The 20,587-nt window shown below is 43.1% G+C and overlaps 1 protein-coding gene across 3 annotated transcripts in view; it reads left to right on the plus strand.

Moving 5' to 3' along the window:
• OC90 (otoconin 90) overlaps window positions 1-20,587 on the plus strand; it is an 875,163-nt gene that overhangs the window by 611,258 nt on the left and 243,318 nt on the right. For all 3 annotated transcript variants that reach the window (XM_085604908.1, XM_085604909.1, XM_085604910.1), the window contains one exon: window positions 7,637-7,678. In XM_085604908.1, the coding sequence (XP_085461034.1) occupies window positions 7,637-7,678 (42 nt within the window). The remainder of the gene's footprint in view (window positions 1-7,636; window positions 7,679-20,587) is intronic.

Below are 20,587 nucleotides of genomic sequence, written 5' to 3' on the forward strand. Positions count from 1 at the left end.
GTGTGCACTGTACGGGGACTGGTCTGACAACCTTTGCCAGAGCAGCTTTAGGAGTCCAGTCCAGCCTTGGCAAGAGCCAGAGCCTCGGGCTGTGAAATAAAACCAAACAATGAAAAGTTAGTCGCGAGATGCAGCACCAACCTTCCCATTAGGACTTTTCAATTTTTGCAAATATTTGTAATATAAAAATACTAAAATCTTTAGTAATTCAAGTCGTCTTTGTTTGATGTGCACACGTGTGTGTTTTTTCCTTTGAATTACAGTTTTAATGTTTGAGATTTAAATCACAAAAATTGCTTGGGGGTCCCCGGCTTCCAGTAGTGACTCAATGGGGGTCCTCAGGAGTGAAAAGTTTGGGAACCACTGCGCTATATAATCCACCATTAACCGGCTTTCGCACTTAAAACTGCCTAATCCCGGCCTCGCAAAGATGTTCACGGATGGCGCTCAGCTGCCCGACTGATTCAGCCCTGCACATTTACAATGCATTGGCAAAACCTTAACTAAAATAATAACAAGCCAAAAGGAAATACCCACTCATTTGCTACCCATACTTTCAATGGAGAAAGAGATTCAGAGGTTCTACACCAGATGGGGAGCCCATGCTCGCAAACAAAAAATAAATATATTAATAAGGATCAAGACCACAAGTTTCCAAATTCGATGCTTTGTGTCTTCGCTAAGACACCGGACAACTACTCAGCTTGAAGGGGAGTCTGCTAAGAATCAGGCCTTTTACACTCACCAGGTTCAGTGTTTGCATGAACTTAGTGAACTCTGACCTCTAATGGGAATTCAAGCTTCAGTGCTTACACTAAATGGGGCTGAGACCATCATGAGTCGCCAGTCCAGATCAGACGGGCCATAGAATGAGGTCGGATGGAGATGCCTTGGAGGAGTGAGCTCACAGTGACTGTGCAACATCACCTCACTGGCTCCCAGTTACAGTGAAAATCTTTAGACAATCTATACTTTCTGTAATTGCATTCATGTGGTTTAGAGATGCAGCTGAGAGGAGTTTGTCCTTGGTTGTACCTTTTATGGTCTTACCTTTTCAACAACCACCCGGTACCCTCAGTCCGCCTGGTACTCTCAGGGTATAACTGATGCTGGTTCTGCCGGGTATAAGGGAGCAACCCCTAACTGGGGCCTTTCCCAACGAGTGCAAAATGTAAACTCAATCGCATAAAGGCAATCGGCTTTAGATAAGGAGAGTATTCGCCCATATTACTCCCTAAAGTCAAGCCAATACTACCAACACAAAACAAGAACCAAAGGCGTCTGCTCCTGCTTCCACCACCACCGCTCTGTCGAGATCTTCAAACCACCAGGAGGACTTTGCCACAGGGCAGCTGTATTATCGGCCAGATCCAAAAAGGACAAGGGAAAGTATATTTTTTACTACCTAAAAAGACACTGTCTCCCAACTTCCAAAGAAGGGAGTTACCATCTCCGATGAGCCATCGCATTCTTGTGCAGAAAAAGCAAATATGATCATGTCCTGATGCACAGTGGAAACTACAACAAGCTGAAGCACTGTAGGTGGGCATATCTGCCTCATTCAGACACACTCACCTTCTGCTAAAACACAACAAGCATTGGCATAGCCAATGGGTCTCGCCTTTGGCACCTTTTAAGTATTTAGTTATGCAGCACAATATCCTTGGTGCAACAACATCAACTGTTGCATGTCTAAACATTTATAAGGTCCTAAAGGAAAAACCTATTGGCTATGCCAATGCTTGTTTAAGTGTGTGTTTTTCCTATTCTCTTTAAAGCAACAAATTAACTGAGGCTTTGTTTAAATAAAGCATTTTACCAGCAACTAAAATCCAATAAGGCTCTGAGGTTACATGCTGTAATATATGCTAAGCGTTCTCCCTTTCACACAGAAAGAGACATTCCTTTGATGATCTCGAAGGTCAACTGAAGCTTTCAGAGCAAGAGCTGTTTCTATATTTTAAAATGTTGTATTAATTCAGTATAACTATATTCTACTACTGCACACATTATACATTTTTTGCAAATTGAATCACCTGAGGACAAAATCTTAACTAGCCACATTAAATCAAACTGTGAATTAATTGTACAATGGTGTACATAATTTATTTCATAGAAAGCGTCTAACTAAAGCCTGTGAATATCAAAGGCTCATGTTTTCCTTTTGCAGCACCAAATGACTGCGTGTCACTTTTTAAATGCAGTTTTATGTCTGAAGCCCAAGGCAGGTTTGCCATTAGTAATGCTCAATTCTATAGGAAATGTTTACTCTCTTTCAACAGCAAAGACAGAAGTGGAAGGAAGGCTCAACCACTTACTCCAGCAAAGAACCTGCCAAAGTTCACCAGTTCCAGTTTGTCATTGGAATCTTCCTCAGATATCCACTTCTTTGTCTTTCATCTTCTTGGCACTCTAAAAGGTCAGCTGATCTGAGCTTTGAGCAGCACGTCCATAGCTAGGTTGCAAAAGAAAGCAGGATCCAAGACCATGACCCTTTCCCAGGTAAACAGTTGCAGACAGGACCTTGTAATTGACTTCTTCTAAGTCCTATTTTGTTTCACTGACTGCTTTTTAGTGTTAGGCTCTAACCCTAGCTCAAGAAAGGTTAGACTCTCATCCATCACGTTGTTGCAGCATTTCCTGTCTTTACCGTAAAACAGTTGCAGAAAGCACTAATCAAGTATTTTTTGAAGACACAGAATTCCACTTCCACTGTTTAAGCTCTCTCATCATACCCAGTCTCTACCTTATGACAATAAGGGCTCTCCATCTCACCAGCAGTAGAAACCCAACCCAGACTCATGCAGCCCCCCTGCCATAGTTCTCATGTCCTGCTTGCCCACAGTCTACTACCCTCTGCAGCCTGTCTACCTGCTGCCTCTGTTTGTGCCTCTTCTCTTCGTTTCTGTTTTGTTTTTTCTGCTCTCTGTTTTGTCTTTTCTGCTCGTTTTCTGCCCACCGATCTGCCTTTTTCTACTTGTTTTCCTGCCCTTTGTTTTGCCTTTTCTGCTTGCTTATCTGCCCTCCGTTTTGCTTTCTTGTTCATTTTTCTGCCTCCTGCTTCTGCTCTGTTTTGCCTTTTCTGCTTCTCTGTTTTGTCTTTTCTGCTCATTTTTCTACAAAATCCGGATTGATTGATTGATTGATTGATTGAGACTGCTCCTAAGCCTGGGTCATATCCTGGAGTGACAGAACAAGAATCAGCCTTGCTATTAGAAAGCCAGCCTCAAAGGCAAACTTACACCGGAGCCCAGTTGTAATGTAAACATGCTACTGTCAGGCTTCCTGTCTGGCCTTTGTGTAGTCATTTACTACAACTATTCTGTCTCTCCCCTCATATTGCTAAGGTAAGTGGAGGTTGGTATTCTCTAAATAGCTCCCACATACCTTCCTGCCAGGAATCTTCCAGCAACATTAAGCTACAATGTGGTATCCCTGTATTCTACAGAACCTGAGTATTGATTAATCTAAAAAGACAATTGGTTCTGCCGGAGTCGGATAGGTATAATCTTAGACAGTTGCTTAGTAACTGCATATACACGGTATGATTCCCATCTATATCAGAGCATTGAATGACCAAAAACAACATACAACAAAAAACAAATACACACAGGTCCGATTCCCAACATTTGGTATATTCAACAATAGAGTGTTCAGAACATACAGAGATTAATACATAAGTCAGTATTCATATAGGCTGTTTCGTAAGAGCAACGTGAACAGTGCTTGCGCAGTGCATCAACTGAAAGAAGCATCTAAACAACGAATATACAAACAAGGGCAAGATTGGACTTCACAAAGTCAGTACCCGCCTGTTCGAAATGATTAAATCTCAGTTGCCAAAGACAGTGGGATATTGCTTTACTCCCTTATGGCCAGGCACTTTATGTTGGGGAACAGGCAATGTAGTTCAATTGCCGATGTGTCGACCTTCAAGGCTGGTGGTGCTTTTAAAACATCCTAATGCCTTGAGCTTATAGCTTTGAAGTTTATGGGCCGTTCAAAAATGATTTGGAATGAAAAGTGCAATTTCCTCTGGGCTACAGGAGACTCAGCTAATGGGACGCAATTAAGTCATCAGTTCAAACTGTTCAGACTTTTAGGCAGGTTAGGTGACAAGGTTAAGAAAGTAATTTTAGAAATATAGATAACAAAACTCTTGTGTACCTATTGATTTAAATTTGTTGTATGCACTATAAGGTGCAAATTGACATTTTTAGTTATTTCCTAACAACAATTAGTGAAAAGAGGTTACTGCCAAAATGTTCCTTTTCCAAGACTGTAGCTGGCAGCAACAGCTTGTACACAATGCGACAGCTAATTCTACCCTTGTTTTGTGGTTGCATGTGGGACAAATATTGTTATTTATAGATTTCTCAACTAAAGAGCTGTGCACCTTTAATGCACATTTTCAGCGAAGTTACAAGAATGGCAAAGCTGTAATTTAATATATATATATATATATATATATATATATATATATGACTTTCCTTTTTATTTTGAAGCTACAAGCATAGCCTGTGCTGTCAAAAGGCCATCTTTAACTGTACTATCTGTTTTAAAAGAAAGTGGATAAAACAGTATTTACAAGTTAGAACCAAAATGGTCTAGAAGAGGCTGAATCTTGCACATGTAGATCCAGATTTATACAAAAAAAAAAGGTTTGTGGTGGGATATACATTTCAATGCAAATCGCAATTTGGTTGGATTGTAACCCAAAGTAATGCAAATTTGAGCAATGCGCTGAATTATGTTACTTTGATTCAAAGTGGCATTCCATGGGAGGTGCACGGGTGTTCCCATACAACCACCCATGCGTTTTGACACAAATCCCTATCTACAAAGAATTGCACTGAGGGATCTGCGCCCAAATGCTGCGCCACTTTCAGGGAGGCGTACCGAGGGGAAATGTTTTCATTCCTCCTTGTTTTCCCCACTTTGCATGTGTACTGCATTGTACAGCACGCATGCAAAGTGGGAGGTGCCTTAGAGCTTAGCTTTACTCTGGAAGGTACATCAGTGCAGGGAGAGAGCAGAAAAGCTTCATATCTTAGTAGCTATGGCTCTGTTATGCTCTCTCTCGTTCATACAGCGCAGCAACGTTACTTGCTGTGCTGTGTTGCATGAATTCTACATAAATCTGGGCCATTATGTAAGGAGGCGTGTTACTCTGACAAGCCTTCTTACTGTCCTGTAACAAACCTCCTTATTTATGACATTTTTAAGAAAATACTACATGATGTCAACTCCAGAAAAAAAGTCTCCTACTGTAGGAAATATAGGCATATACTCATCATGCATTTATAGTCATGAGAAGCTCACACCTAGAATATATGGGCATAAACAGAATTAGCATTGAGATGCTGGTGTTATTAATATGTGGGGAGATGTTGAGTCAATTTATATAGCTGCATCATGCACTAAATCACCTCTTTCCATAAACTGTGGTGATTAGGAAAGAGAATATTGAAAGTATCCTATAAAAGGTTAGAAAGCTAAACTGAAAATAGATTCACAGGGCCAGTTATGTTAATGGGAGGATAAAAAAACCCAGCAGGAGCCCTGCCTTCAAGGACACAGAGCCGCTGCAATGAAGCATGCCTGCAGCCCTAGATGGAAGTTTCTCAAGCAGCTGCAAGGTACACAGTGACATGGTTGAGATGGTATTTTTACACCACACACTTTGATTAAAAAGTGTCTTGTTCATTACAAAGACTTATTGCATTGAACACTGATTTATTCCTGCTAAGACTTTATCAAGTGTCCTGAGGTGATTATCTGGTGCTGAGACTGTTAACCTTGGTAGCTGGAATACCCATAGACACACAGACATAAATCTGTGCATTATCCTCATGCAAATGAAACTTGAAGATATGAGCCCAAATATAATTTATTAACAGTGAGTTTCTGAGTATTCTGAGATGGCACCAAATACTGGCCTCCAGTCAATGATAGTGTTTCAACAAGAACGCTGCAATGCTTCTTAGCAAAATAGGTGAGAGAAAGCAAGGAAAGAGAAAGAGAGCGAGAGAACTCTTACCTATCAGAACTTTGTGCTATAATGGCGGTACGCAGTGGCGTAGCAAGGTGGGGGGTGTGAAGGGCAGTCTGTCCTGGGCGGTACAGGTTTTGGGGGCGGCGCCCTCCCCATACCCTTACATACGGTCTTAGGGCGGCTGCTGTAAGTATCACCGCCCGCTCTTTCATATAACTGCGGGGCAGCTGCCGCAGGGGCCACCACCGGCGGCAACTAGCCTAGCTACCTGACTGGTGGTACAGAGGCCAATGAGTACAGGATTCTGAAAAATACTGAAACCTATTTGTTCCTGGTGCTCAGGTACACCATGATGAGTTTCAAAGTTATGCGTTAACCTACATCTTGCCTGTTTATGCTCTTTTTAAATAACACAATACTCATCCATCCTCTTTAGAACCTTGAAAAACAACTGTTAAGTGGTGTTAATTGCTATGCAAACATGCCCAATATAAATATAAAAAAATAAATAAAAGATTTGTCAGCACATGCATCACGGTATTTTGCGATCGCAAACAGTGCGATACGAAACAATCGGCCGTTTGCGATCGCAAAGTGGCCTTTTGCAATGCATAAAAGTTTTTGAGATTCGCAATTTAGGTAATCGCAATTTCTTGCGATTACCTAAATTGAGAAGGCAAATAGGGAAACGCAATTTGCGATTCCCTAACGCATATGGAAGAAGCCTTTCCTAAATGCGAACTGTGCATTTAGGAAACGCTAATTAGCATCAACTTCAAGTTGATGCTAATATGTGCATACTTAGAAAATTGCACAAAACTGCATTTTTCAAAGTGCCATGTGGCATGTGTGGGCCTTGTGAGCCTTATATGTGCACATGTTTTTTGTTAGGAGCACCCCCGGTGCGCCATAGGCCCTCGGGCACCCTCGCATTTGCATTGCCTAATTTCTGATTACCAATTTGGTAATCACAATTTAGACAATGCAAGACCATTCTCACCCATGGGCCTTGAGGTCCATAGGAAAGAATGGAGTCGCAACAGCAAATAACGATACCCTAACTGTGTTTACGATTCTTAAAGAATTGCAATTAGAAAATCGCTATTTGCAGCCTGTTTTGATGCATTGGATTTTGCGTTTACCAAATAGTGATTTCTTAAAAATTGTTATTTGGTAATCGCAAAATGTAACTTTCATGAATGTGCCCCTTGGTCATTGATGCAATTTAAAGTTCTATTTCGGATGCAAATATGTCGTACAGAAGAGATGATTATTAATCGTACTAAGTTGCTTTTGTGTAACACATCGCATGGTTTTTAAGCCCTACAAACAGCAGGTGTTACTTAACCCAATGTGATGGTCTAGAGTATACCAACCTGGATTGAGTTGTTCATGCAGCTAATCGAACTCTGACCTCCAGTATAGTTTAGGATATTAATTTGATCATATCGTAGTCTCTTAAGCCTTTACAGTGCAAATGCAAAGCAATTTGCTACTTTTGACCTTTAAAATTACATAGAGTAAGTGGTTTACAAAGATTGATTAGTGAATAAAACAATATTTAACTTGAAACTTTTATTTCTGACATAAAGGAAGAGGACAATAATATTTTATTTACTGTTTTTGTTCTAATATTTTCAGAAGTACCTGACAGAAGAGGAGAAACAACTCCTGATACTGAGTGTAAGTTATCTTTTAAATGATCTACCTTCTTACATGTGTGAAGTTTTCCATCAGACTCGAAGTTTGAAGTGCTGTGAAAATATATTTACAGAGACATTTTCAAAGCGTGTAAATATTAGAGACCTATTCGCCATGCTACAAAAGACATACTAATTTAAACAAACAAAACCAATTAAATTCACCAGTTATAGTTATTGTAAGTACTATAACTTTTGCCCTAAATTAACTATAACTCGCACTCCCGCCATGCACATCGTTGTCATCAATGACGTAATTTCAGATATTGAAGTTATCAATGATGTCATAGAATAAGCCATAAGTGATATAATATGTGAGGTATTAAGCAGTATATGGTGAGGGCGCCGATTAGGATTACTTTAGGGCACAAGCAGCCGCGGTCCGTGCAGGTAACAACGGTGGGGCCAGGAAGGGGGGATTTCGAGGGAAGATGCTGAGAGAAAATTAAATAAATAATTAATTTTCCCTCAGCATCGTCCCTCGAAATTCCACCTCCGGCCCCTGATGTGTCACTGCCATACAGTGATGCAGACAAAACACCACCACCCGCATGTGAGGCACTTGACACATCAGAGGACGAAGATGATGATGAATCTGGCTGTGTGGTAAGAATGAAGTGGTAGCATTCATCTCAGCCATATATCTGGTTTCAGCTTGGTTCTGCCCTCTGCATCATGCCCTGGAATAACACCTTCCACTGTCCCCCGATACACTCAGCGACACTCACCTTGGACCTCGACATGAACTGTCATATTTTGTTTAGTTACCAATGACACAGCAATCACACTATGGACTGAAGTCTTCCCCTCCCGACGAACTTGTCAATCCCTAAAGAACTCTGTCTGGACCTCCAAGGGGCAACAATGTAAAGTGGGGTTTGCATGGCCCTGTACTGGTCCAGCATCAACACTCCACTGAATGTAAATTAAACATTCCAATTCAAACAGATGTGTCATGGCTATGATCAATCAAGTATGAAAGTATGGATGAATGTAGGGACATTGATTCCACAAAAAGGTACTCCCTGGGTAATGCTATCAATGTGCATGTATGGCCGTGACCCAGATAGGCAGTGAGACACACATTGTCATTCAAATCAACACTCATCACAGTTGAATACAAGTGAAGGTGCGTAGACTTTATTAGCATATGCGTGTCAGTACGGGCAAGATAAGTGCCACAACATGCAGACCAATGCAGCAGTATGTCCGAATGAGGAGCATTGCCAAGTGATGCTGTCCAGTTCGGGGGAGTGCCTCACCTTTCACAGGTGTGTGTTGACCCGCGTTGTTGTCCGCTCATGTATTCAGAGTCCAGGCGAATGCAGCCATGTCCACTGTTGTCGTGAGATATGTGACCAGATCTCCAAGATGCAACAAGGTGTTGGGAGATGTGCAGTGGGTTCCAATCTGTTGGGGCTGCAGGTACATAGTTACTCGTCCATGAAAGCGATTGCAGCTCCGTAGGCTATCATTTCCAACATGAAGTTGTTGTCTACTCCACCAAACAGGACGGTGAGGCGATCCATTAGCAGGTCTGGACAGATGTGCTGCATCCACCCCCTTTCACCAATTAGCACTACAGCCCAATAGGGGAGCGGTTCAATGTGGTCACTGCACACGAGGATTTGTGCAATCTCCCTGGTCCAGCTGCCAGCATGTATGCCAAGTATCAAGGCATTCCATAAACGGGTATCACGGTGACACTCCTGGTCGTGGGCCAACAGGGGGTGCACCCACATGTCAAAATACATTTCAGCTACCATCCGGTTGGATAGGCAGACATCCATGGACCACTCAAATATGCATGATCGACAATGCAACACAGGCTGAACACAGGTGACATTGGCAAGGTGAAAGCTTAGCCTGTAACTGATCCGCAGCACTGCCAATGGCAGTGCCCCCAGTAAATGCAGCATACATGCACGGTACAGTTCCACGTGACATGGGTTGTACATGTGTCCAGGATATTCTGCCATTGCGTTAGTGGCTATGGTTGAAGCGGCACTGTTCTGACCTGCACCAGTTCTGTAGATGAAATGCCACAGCTCGGATCAATGAGTTGTTTTAGTGTGCAATGGTTGTACGCCTGGGATGGTGTGGGAGTAAGTGTGAAGGCCATTCCATGCAAGATAACTTCGAGCAAGGACTTCTGTGTGTGGGGTGTGTATAAGTTGGTCTTCTGTCGGGCTGTGCGTAGTCTGGGAGTCATCATCAGCTGCTAAAGTATCTGTCAAGGGGTGCCGGGCACATGCAATTCCGAGGTTGGAGGTGCAGATGTGCTCACGCCTGATAGTTCAGACAAAGGAGCTTCCATCCCTAGTGTTAGTTTGTCATCTGCTTGCATTCAGGAAATGTGATGTGGCTTGTTGGGAGTGGGGTGGGATGTGTGCGACTTTGGGATTCATGTTTGACATGTCTTGCATGTGGCAAATGTCTGTGTGTTACGTTGCATCGTAACACAATCGTTGTTAATGATTGTGTCCCTTCGGGATATTCCTGCTGCAGCTGCAGTGGGGTGTGGTATACCTACCTCATCTTCAGCATCATCGTCCCAGGTCTTCCCTACTGCTTGAGGTGACATTGTTGCGTCGGCTGTCCTCAGCACAAAACTCAATCATAAAGGGTCCATGAGTTGTGGTGCACTGAGTTAGTGGCACCTGAAGAGCTGAGCAGGGTATCAAGCTGATGATGGCATCCAAGACAGGTGTGAAGAACTTTGATAGGCTGGCTGTAAGACTCCTCCAACTCTGGCAGTTGTTGGTTGGAAGTGGTTCTGGCGGTGGTGGCATGTGCGCAGCCAGCGATGATGGCGTGTCCTTGCAAGTCATGATTGGATTTGATATGTGTGAGCCCTGCTGACCGCAGTGTAGGCCGGAGGCAGCGGTCAGCAAGGGCCCACAGCTAAGTTGCATTGACTTGAGCTGCACAGAGTTAGTGGCACCTGATGAGCTCAGCGTGTGCGCAGCAAGAGATGATGGCGTGTCCTTGCAGGTCATGATTGGATTTGATATGTGTGAGTCCTGCTGACTGCAGTGTAGGCCGGAGGGCAGTGGTCAGCAAGGGCCCACACCAACGTGGCGTTGACTTGAGCTGCTTAGAGTTAGTGGCACCTGAAGCGCTCAGCGGGTGCGCAGCCTGCGGTAATGCGTCGTCCGAGCAGGCCGCACTGGAAGCAATGTCTGTTGCCTACTGGACTTTGCCATGAGTACATCAAGACTGGATTTGAATTGTGAGCCCTGCTGACCGCAGTGTAGGCCGAAGGCAGTAGTCAGCACACACATAACTCCACGGTTCTGTGCCGCTGGGCACGCTGGGGGCCTGTGTTGCGTAAGCCAGCGATTGGCTGAGGGGGTTGGAGGTCACGGCAGCTGACTCGTGGCAGGGTGAGGGGCGCCGCCCTGGCAGATGCGTTGCCCATCCCAGAAGTGAACCACGCCCAGAGCCCCGGCCTATTTATTCACACTCCTACGCTGGACTGGCAAACGCCGGACCAGCCCATTCCGCTTGCGCTTACAGGGGGGGACGACACAGCTGCATGACCGAGGTCTTCCCCACTGCCTGAGGTAACATGGTTGCGTCCACTGTCTACAACACTACAAACACCAGCAGTATGTGTCCACATGGACATGTCTGTGCTCTGCATACTGAAGTCTGTCCTGTCCATTCTTATTCATGGGCGACTTGCCTCCTTCACACATACTTGGTTCCCACCTCTCCCCACATTCTGCAATTGTGTGGCTGAGGGGCCATGCCATTTTCGGAAGGTCAGCTGTCTTGTTCTGCGCTGCCTTGGTGGCAGTCTGCGGTGGGGCCTGGGGGTGGTGGTGGTGGTGGGTGTTGTGGCCCTCTTGGGTCTCTGAGCTTCATGATCAGTAGCTCCATGGCATGTGTTGGTCTTCAGATGTGGCTCTGGGCTGGGCTCCCTTTCATACTGCAGGTTGTTGTCCTGCTTAACACCAGCAAAAGGCAGGTGTTCAATCCCTGCTGCTAACATGACTTATCGCCATTTTTTCTTTCGCATCGCCGATCTGGCTGGTGGTAGAGAATATCGTGAAGTGGGGTTTTCGTGTGTTTTGCACGGGAACGCCTACTCTGCCTATCATTAGCGTTAGTTGTCGCTCTCATCCATGGCAATGATTTTTGCAGCAGCTATCACTGGAAAACTGGCGATGTCAGCAGTTTGCACCAGCTTGAGAATAGGGCGATAATTCTATCGCCACTTTTGCGGCGCTAAAGTGCCGATAAATCGGCGATGTGTCCTTGAGAATATGCCCCTTAATCTTTTGTTTTTCCATTGAATTTCTAAGGTTTTTTTTAATATAAAGTAGGGGTGAGAGGTAAGCTTTGCTCATGGACAGATTGGACTGCAGCTTAGATGTCGAGCTGCCCCAAACCACCAAGGCTAACATAGAGCTTGAGTGAGCTGAGCAGCTGCACCGGTACAAGCGGGAGGGAATGGTAGCAAGTCTCTGCCATCTGTAAGCAAAGACTTGGCTTAAGTTCCTCTGGTGGACCCGGTGATCGCTGTTAATGTTCATGATTGCAGGGAGGGAGGCACCAGGGGTCCTGCATACACTAACTGCTACAGGAACCCGCTGTTTGCTGTCCCGATCCAGTTATCAGGCTGCATTGATTGGTGATGTGCAGAGTTCCCAGCCCTCTGGGACATAAACTGGAGGCACAAGTTGGTGGCAACCCTGAGTCTGGTTGCCCACATTACACTTCAGATCGAATGACTGTGTTTTTAGGAGTGGGTGGAATGCCACAGAATTCCGCTGAGTTTTTATGCAACCCCGCAGAACTCCACGAGTTCGATCAACCCCATATATCATGTTGTGCAAACAATTAATGGACGGAATGCTGAACAAATCAAACATTAACCCCAGTCAAGAGATCTTGGTTAAACCCATCATTCATTTACTTACCATCCCACCCCAGTTTGGACCCAGCCATATGCAAATCAGTCTTGACCCTGCTCCTCGTGGGAACATTCCATCCCGAACTTCCAAGCCAGGTCCTCCCTGCACCGGCAACAAGGATCCTGGGACTGGTTTCACGGTATCACCCCATATCAGCCAGACTATCTTGAAACTCGTGACATTGAATGGCGCAGTGTCACAATGGAGTGAAAAACAGCGTGAACAGCGCAAAGGAATATACAATAGAATAGGTAGTCAACAATACAATGAAGAATATTTACAAAGCAGGTCTTTTGTTTAAGTTGCTTAGTTTGACCACAGCAATGCCAGAAGTTACGCTGAGTGGTCGACGGTGTTTCGACCTGTTTGATTCCAGGTCTTCATCAGGACGTGGGGCCATATGTAGAAAGCAAAATTGAGATCGCAAACGCCAAAATTCGCCGAATTTCGGCGTTTGCGATCGCAATTTTGCTAAGTTTTATGTAGGAAGGCAAATCTGCGTGCAAAATAAGGAATCGCTAAATTTGCGATTCCTTATTTTGCAATTGCATTTAAGGAATCGCAAATTTTGCGATTCCTTAAATGCAATGTAAGAAGCACCAAAAAAGTGCAATTTGGCCTTAAAGAATCGCAGATTACCACCAACTACAGGTTGGTGGTAATTTGCGATTCCTTTCAAAAATGCATATTTTTGCATTTTTCAAAGTGGCATGTGGTGCACACACATGTCCTTAGGGCATGTATGTGTACCACATGTGCACCCATGCTCATTTCAGGGGTGCAACAGGGTGTCCTTTTGACACCCTGGCACACTTGAAATTGCATTCTCAATTTGCGATTCTCTAATTGAGAATCGCAAATTGAGAATGTCTTCCCATTCATTGCTATGGGCCTCTAGGCCCATAGGAATGAATGGGGAGGTATTCCTTAATTGGGAATTGCAATTTGCAATTCGCAATTAAGGAATATGTAGGATTCGCAAAATTATTTGCTAATCCTACCTACATTTCGTTTTGCAATTCTCTAATTGCGATTCCCTAAAAATTGCAATTAGAGAATCGCAAAACACGTTCTACCTACATATGGCCCTAGGTTACCTAAATCAATATAGTGCTGTTGTGGTAGTTAAGAATCCAAACAGATGGAAAACGAAGTAATTAAGATGAAAAGCGATGCAAGAAGGGTCCAAATATGCTCTCTGCAGGGGAGTATGGGAAGGAACAGCATCGGGACACGGTGGTCCTTGTTGATTAACTTGCGCTGGGCGCGGTGGCTGAGTCCCGAGGTCGGGTGAAGCCGGACCTCGACTGTGATTAACCGAGACAGCGAGTCAAAGAAACGGTCTTCGTGGTACTTGGAAAAGAATTCCGGCAGAGGCATGCAGCGAGGATTGGCGAGTAAAGCGCCCCGTGTGACGGTCAACAAGTGTGCTGTAATTCAGTGGCACAGTGAGCAACGATGGATTTAACCCAGATCTCTTGACTGGGAGTGAGTGCTTGAAAAGTTTCAGCACTCCATCCATCATCTTGTTGTGTTTGCTAACCCCTATCATAAAGCAACATAATATTACAATTCTTAACTATACCACCTCTTTAATCTTTGTATTTTAGTGGATTTCTATGAGCTTTTTAAGCTTAAGGTAAGATATCATTCACCATGCGTGGTGTGGTATTGGATGCAGGCCCTCAACCTCCAATGCCCAACCCCCTGGCTCACCTTTTGTTTTTTTCATCAGAGCATCTGATCCTCAGTGCTGATAAAAGAAAATGTAGTTTTTGGCTCCACAGGGATTCACTACCCTTCCCAGCCTATAGGTTTTTATTAAAAGATTTTTAGGGCCGGGCACTGAGTCCCAGATTGCTAAAATTGCTGTTGATGGCAGTCAAGCAAATCAACAATCAGATATCTTTTGATCTGTTAGATTGTGGATCCTCAATGGCTTACAATATACATATTTTTTTAAATCGTAATTTCTCCCCAAAAAATTGAATGGCTATACCCCAAATCTAAAATAGCATGCTTTTTGGACCAAGATTTACCTTTCTGCTAAACATGGTGTAATTTCTTTCACCCCTTTTGGCTGTAGCTGTGTCTAATTTTCCTATGAATAACTGCATGGAGAACACACATTTGGGCCCCCCTTTTTTCCCTGCCCCTGCTTGCAGATCCCCCCATAATTTTCCGGAAAGGAGCTGAGGTGAATGAATCTGTTTTTTGGAACGTTGCGTGAAGATTCATCAAACTGCGCCAAAGTTATAAGCAAAATTTTAAAAAAATCCCATGGCAACACATTCCTACCTATAACTACCCAGTGTTTTGTAATCAATTATGTAGTTTCAGATATGGCAGTGATGTTATTAATGATATCCTAGAACATGTCATGAGTGATGTAAAATGGGAGGGTGCGAGTTATAGTTACTTTAGAGCACATGTTATAGTTACTTGCATTGACTATAATTGGTGAATTTCAGTGCTTTTGTTGTTTAAAACAAAATGTTTTAACTGACATTTCCACCTAACTGTAACATTCTCTTTAAATTTTGTTTTTCTCTGTGAATTTCTATGTTTTTCTACATTGTAAAGTAAGATCATATTACAATTCCTAACTATAACGTCACTTTAACCTTTGTTTTTATTCAGTGAAATTATTGTTTTTTTAAATGTAAAATAAGGTCACAGTGTATAGCGAGGGTTCGGTGCCCCACCTCCGCAGTGCATAGCAGTGTGCAGTTCAGTCAGGTCCTGTGTCAACCTCTTGCTGGCACCCAACTGTCACCCAGCATTCAGCCTGTGGTCATGCATGGGGTTGGGTGCAGAGCCTGACCTGCAGTCAAATCCTGCACCCAACTCCCTGCAAGCACCCTACCGCCCATTGGTCGTGTGCAGCCACAGTCAGGCAGACTTACTGACTTTGACAAGGGTCGCAAAACCAAAAAATAAAACATGGGCCCATTGGCTTTATCAAGGAATGAGCATATCGACATACATAAAGCAAATCCATTATTTCCGCCCAAAAATCACCAATAACAAATGTATATTTCACTACTTCACACAATGCAATGTTTAATAAAAGTGATTGTTGTAAAAAACGTTTAATAATGTTTTAGTTAAAATAAATCAACATGTCTGTTTCAGCACACAAATTGCAATCATGAGAGCAACCATAAGAGGGCCTTGCACTCCAGCTGAAAAGCTCAGAGCTCCAGCTATGGGTGTTCTTTAAAAAAAATATGGTAACCTGTATCTTTAACTTTCATTGGGGGCCATGGGGTGAGCCCAAGGGCACCCACAGCTCAATTTTAGTTGGAAGCTGCGGAGTGAGCCCCAGGGCACCCGCGGCCACATTCAGCTCCCCTAGGGAGAGTTGACCATTTTTTTTATTTTTAGGTGGGTGCCTCGGTGCCTGCCCACGGCATCTACAAAACAGGACACACTGGGGGACACAGGGGAGCCCAGAGGCTCCAGTGGCCCCTGCCGGCTCCCCAGCCAGCACCATACTGTGTGCTGCTGGGAGAGATTACCTTTCCTTTGCTCCTGCCTGGGCAGGACCAGCTTTTTTACTTTTTTAACTTCTGTTCCCTGCCCGCGAGAGTGTGGGCAGGATTTGCCCACATTCTTGCAGGCATGGAGCCACTGTGTACGGGGTTGGGATCCCCCGGACACTGCAGAGGATCGGGCCCGGGCAATGAAGTCCCCGGGGCAGATCTCGGCTCAGAGAAGGGGGCACCACACACATTGCCCTCACCTATATTTGATTCAACCTTGGAGGATAAGGTCCCTAGGGCCTGAAGAGCCCCTCTCCCCTTATAAAAAGATAAGTTTGATTCGGGCATGGGGTCTCTGGGGCATGAAGAGGCTCAGGGAGGAGGACCCCTCACCCCATCTTCTTATTAAAAAATAAGGCTGGGGATAGGGTCCCCAGGGCCTGAAGAGGCTTGGGGAGGGAGGCTGCAAGCCTCCTTCCCATATTAGCCTTGGGGGATGGGGGTCCCGTGGCTTGAAGAAGGATAAGGGAGGGGGCCCACATGCCCCATTCCCCTATAAACTCCTTTGTGTCACAGCCCCCCCAAGCCCTGGCCCTGCCCGGTGGAATTATTTTTTTAAAGCACTGTTTAAAAACAATTGCCATAGATTTGTGGATCACCATGAATTTTCTGTATCTTTTTGGTCTGAGGGCTCCCTCCGTAACCCCCTCCCCCTACCTGGCCCAAAGCATGATATATGAAAAGGTTTTTAGCCTTAAATTCTCAAAAACTACTGAATGGTTTTACATCAAATTACAAAACATACACTTTATGGACCAAGAGCTAGCTTTCTGTCAAATTAGTTTCATGAAGATTCCTCATTTGCCATATATACCACAAATATTTAAACCAGTTCAAATATTAAAATAACATAGTAAAATGGATTTTATTTAATAATGTCCACTACATTTAAAAACAAAAAATACATCATTGAATATTTTAATGATATTTTAATAATTTTACAAAATATCAAAAATAATATTAAGAGATGCTGAGAGATCTATAGAAAAGAGTGGGAATGAATAACTAAACTAATAAAATAAACATAAAAATAATTATAAAACGTTTCTCTAAAATTAATATAAACAAAATATCTGAAAATAAATGAAAAACTAACCAATATTTTAAAATATTATGAACCCATGCCAAGCATCAGCAGAGAAAGCATTTTAATTCAGAGGAGTTGCATTTACTGTTCCCATTCCAGTCTAAGCAACAGTAGGGAAAGCGTTGAAATTTGGAGTGGTTACATTTACTATTCCCACCCCAGACTAGACAACTGTAGGACAAGTGTTGAACTTCGGAGGGGCAAGATTTATTATTCCCCCTTTAGTCTGGGAAACAGTAGGGAAAGTGTTGGACTTCAAATGGGTTACATTTACTATCCTACTCTAATCTAAGGAACTGTAGGGAAAGTGTGGGACTTTGAAGGGGTTACATTTACAATTCCCACTTCTGTTTAAGCAAGACTAGAAAAAGTATTGATCTTTGGAGGAGTAAGATTTAATATGCCCGCTCCAATCTGAGCAACAGTAGGGAAAGAGCTGGACTTCATTGGGTTTAAATGTATTTTCTCACTCCAATCTAAGTCCATAGTAGGGTCTTGGAATTCTGAGAGGTAATGTTTACTATTTCCACTCGAATGTATACAACTGTGTGTTCAAGTTCATAAAAACTAGATGTACCATTTCAACTCCTAGTTATGTAGTAGAAAACATTGAAATACCTAACAACAAAAAACATTTAAAATCTACTATATATGAAAGTAAACATACAAAATAATCTGTTAAAAAAAATAGTAAAAAGTACAAAATAAAAATATTCAAATAATAAATATAAAATTCAGTTACCTCCCTGCATGTGAAAAAACCAAATACCCAAAAAATAAGAACATTAAAAACATTTTAAATGCAAATATAATTAAATTGAAAAAGAAAAAAACATTTTATAAATATTAATTTATTTAAAAAATAAAACAATAAAAATTACTTAAATAAATTGATTAAAACTAATAACTTTAATAAAAGCTTGGATTTGAAAAAATACAAAATTAATTTTATCAATGTATTTCAATGTAAAAATTATTTAAAAATATTATTATAAGTTCCCACCCTACTCCCCTATAAATACAACAACCAGCTACTAAAATATAAATTTGTGGCAAAAGTACAAAAACTAAACTATACAATACAATTTTAAAATTAAACTGAAATAAAATGAAAAGTATTTAATTTAATATTTAGAAAATTAATAATCAACTTAACATTTAATTTCCAATAAACATTTAAATAACATATAAATTAAATTAATTATAAATTAATTAACTTCACACCCTGTTTTTCTAAAAAAGTACAACCTGCGATTAAAACAAATTAATGGAATGAATGTAAACATTCAAATAGAAATATAAATTAACCAATTAAACTTCATAAATTAAATAACAATTAAACAATTTACCAAACTAATAATCAATTAAATATTTAAATATAAAAAATAACATTATCTAATTTAAGAAACCCACTACCACAATATAAATTACTCATTAAATTAAAAAATATTACATGTCGGACTTGGACCTTTTTGCAGGGTCAGCCCTAAACTTTTTGCCTTTCTCCTAGCCTTTTTGACTGACATGGTGTTGATAGTTTTAGGACTCTGGGCACTTTAGCACTGCTGTCCAGTGTTAAGTGCTTGTGCGTGTGCTCTCTGTGGTAAATGTGGTAAGATTGGTCTACACCTGTTTGGCCTATTTAATTTACCTGTCAGTCCCTTGTAAAGTGGTATCTCATATACCCAGGGCTGGTAAATTAAATGCTACTGGTGGGCTTGTAGCGCTGATTGCGCCACACACCAAAGTAGCCTTTCAAACCTACCTCAGGCCTCTGCCATTGCAGGGCCTGTGCTCGCAGTGTTACTGCCACTGTGACGTGGCACCTAAAGTGTGGGCCATGTCTGTGACCCCCTTTTACTGCATGTCAGTCACCCCTAAGGTAGGCCCTATGGGCAGGGTGCATTGTAGGTAAAAGATAGGACATGTACCTTATGGGTGTGACATGTCCTGGTAGTGACAAACAGCTATTTTGGTTTCTCACTACTGTGGGGCTGCCCTCCCATTGGGGATTCCCTGATAAGGGTTTCAGTGGTAATTCCTGATATGAGAGGCGCAGCGTGGTCAGGTTTGGTATATTTGGAAAAGTGATAATAAATGCTCTGCAATGGTGTGCACAGATTTATTATAACTATTTTAGAAATGCCACTTTTAGAAGTTGGCATTTCTGTGTGCTATGTGTCTGCCTGCCTGATGTGAATTGCATGTCTGGCTTTTGAGTGACAGGGGCTGTTGAGGTGTGTGTGGCTCCAGGAGGGGCAGGGTGAGTCAGGACTAGGCTGAATAGGACATCTGCATTTAGAGTAGTGGGAGGAGTAGTCCCTGTTCCCTGAATAGGATTGGTGGTTTCTGCCTGGCTTAGGCGTAAGCCCTAGCCAACCAGAAATCCCATTTCTAACATTACACATTTTAAATTATAAACTATATTTAAAAAAATTACAATTATACTAGCAATACTAACACCTAGGTGCCGAGTCGGATCCGGAGTGTTTTCCGACCAAGCCGGACCCCTACAGTCCGACCGAGCAAGTACGATGCGCACGTATGCTGTCGGACTCGGTTCGGTCGGACTCCCATAGAAGTCAATGGGAGCCAGTTGTACGACGCGTACATGCGCTCCCATTGACTGAATGGGTATGTCTCAAACAAGTGCGCCCCCTACAGTGGGTATGCGTCGGTGCCATTCGTGCCGTACATGCCTGTGCACGAGTCGTACGGCTGCGGGTGTCGGGGGGTCCGACGCGGACCCCCGAAGTCCGACTCCAGGAGCTTTTGCGAGCCGGACGCTCCGACTCGGTCGAGCTGTCCGCTTCGAGCATCGTACTCGTTTGGTCCAGAATCGTCTCCATTGCGCGCATCGGTTTGCGTGCGACCGAGTTGGGCAGATCGGGTCGGAGCCTGGAACGAGTCGGTCGGAGAATTCACGCATCTTCGCATCGTACTTCGTCGTCCGGACCCATGTACGGATCGGTCATAAAAGAAGCATCCGAATCGGATCCGCTACGGCTGAACCCGATTCGGTGCCCTTCCGACCGAGATCGGCATCGGCCCCCTAATGTTGACATAATAACTAATATACATAAAATTATTTTTAACAACATATTTTTTGCAACTATATTAAAGTAAACAACATTAAATACAACTATATTCTTTATAACAATACCATGGAGGTCATTAGGATGGCGCATCCTCTCGGGGAATTGGACCACCCGCCATTGGTGCGAGGGTCCCATTGGGGACATTAGGATGCGCCCACCACACTGGTGGGCGCATCCTGCATACTTGACATTGCGGCGGGCGGTGCTCTGAGCACCGCCCGCCACAATGCCAAGAAGGCA

This window comes from Triturus cristatus, chromosome 5_1, assembly GCF_964204655.1.
Source record: "Triturus cristatus chromosome 5_1, aTriCri1.1, whole genome shotgun sequence".
Taxonomy (NCBI): Eukaryota; Metazoa; Chordata; class Amphibia; order Caudata; family Salamandridae; genus Triturus; species Triturus cristatus.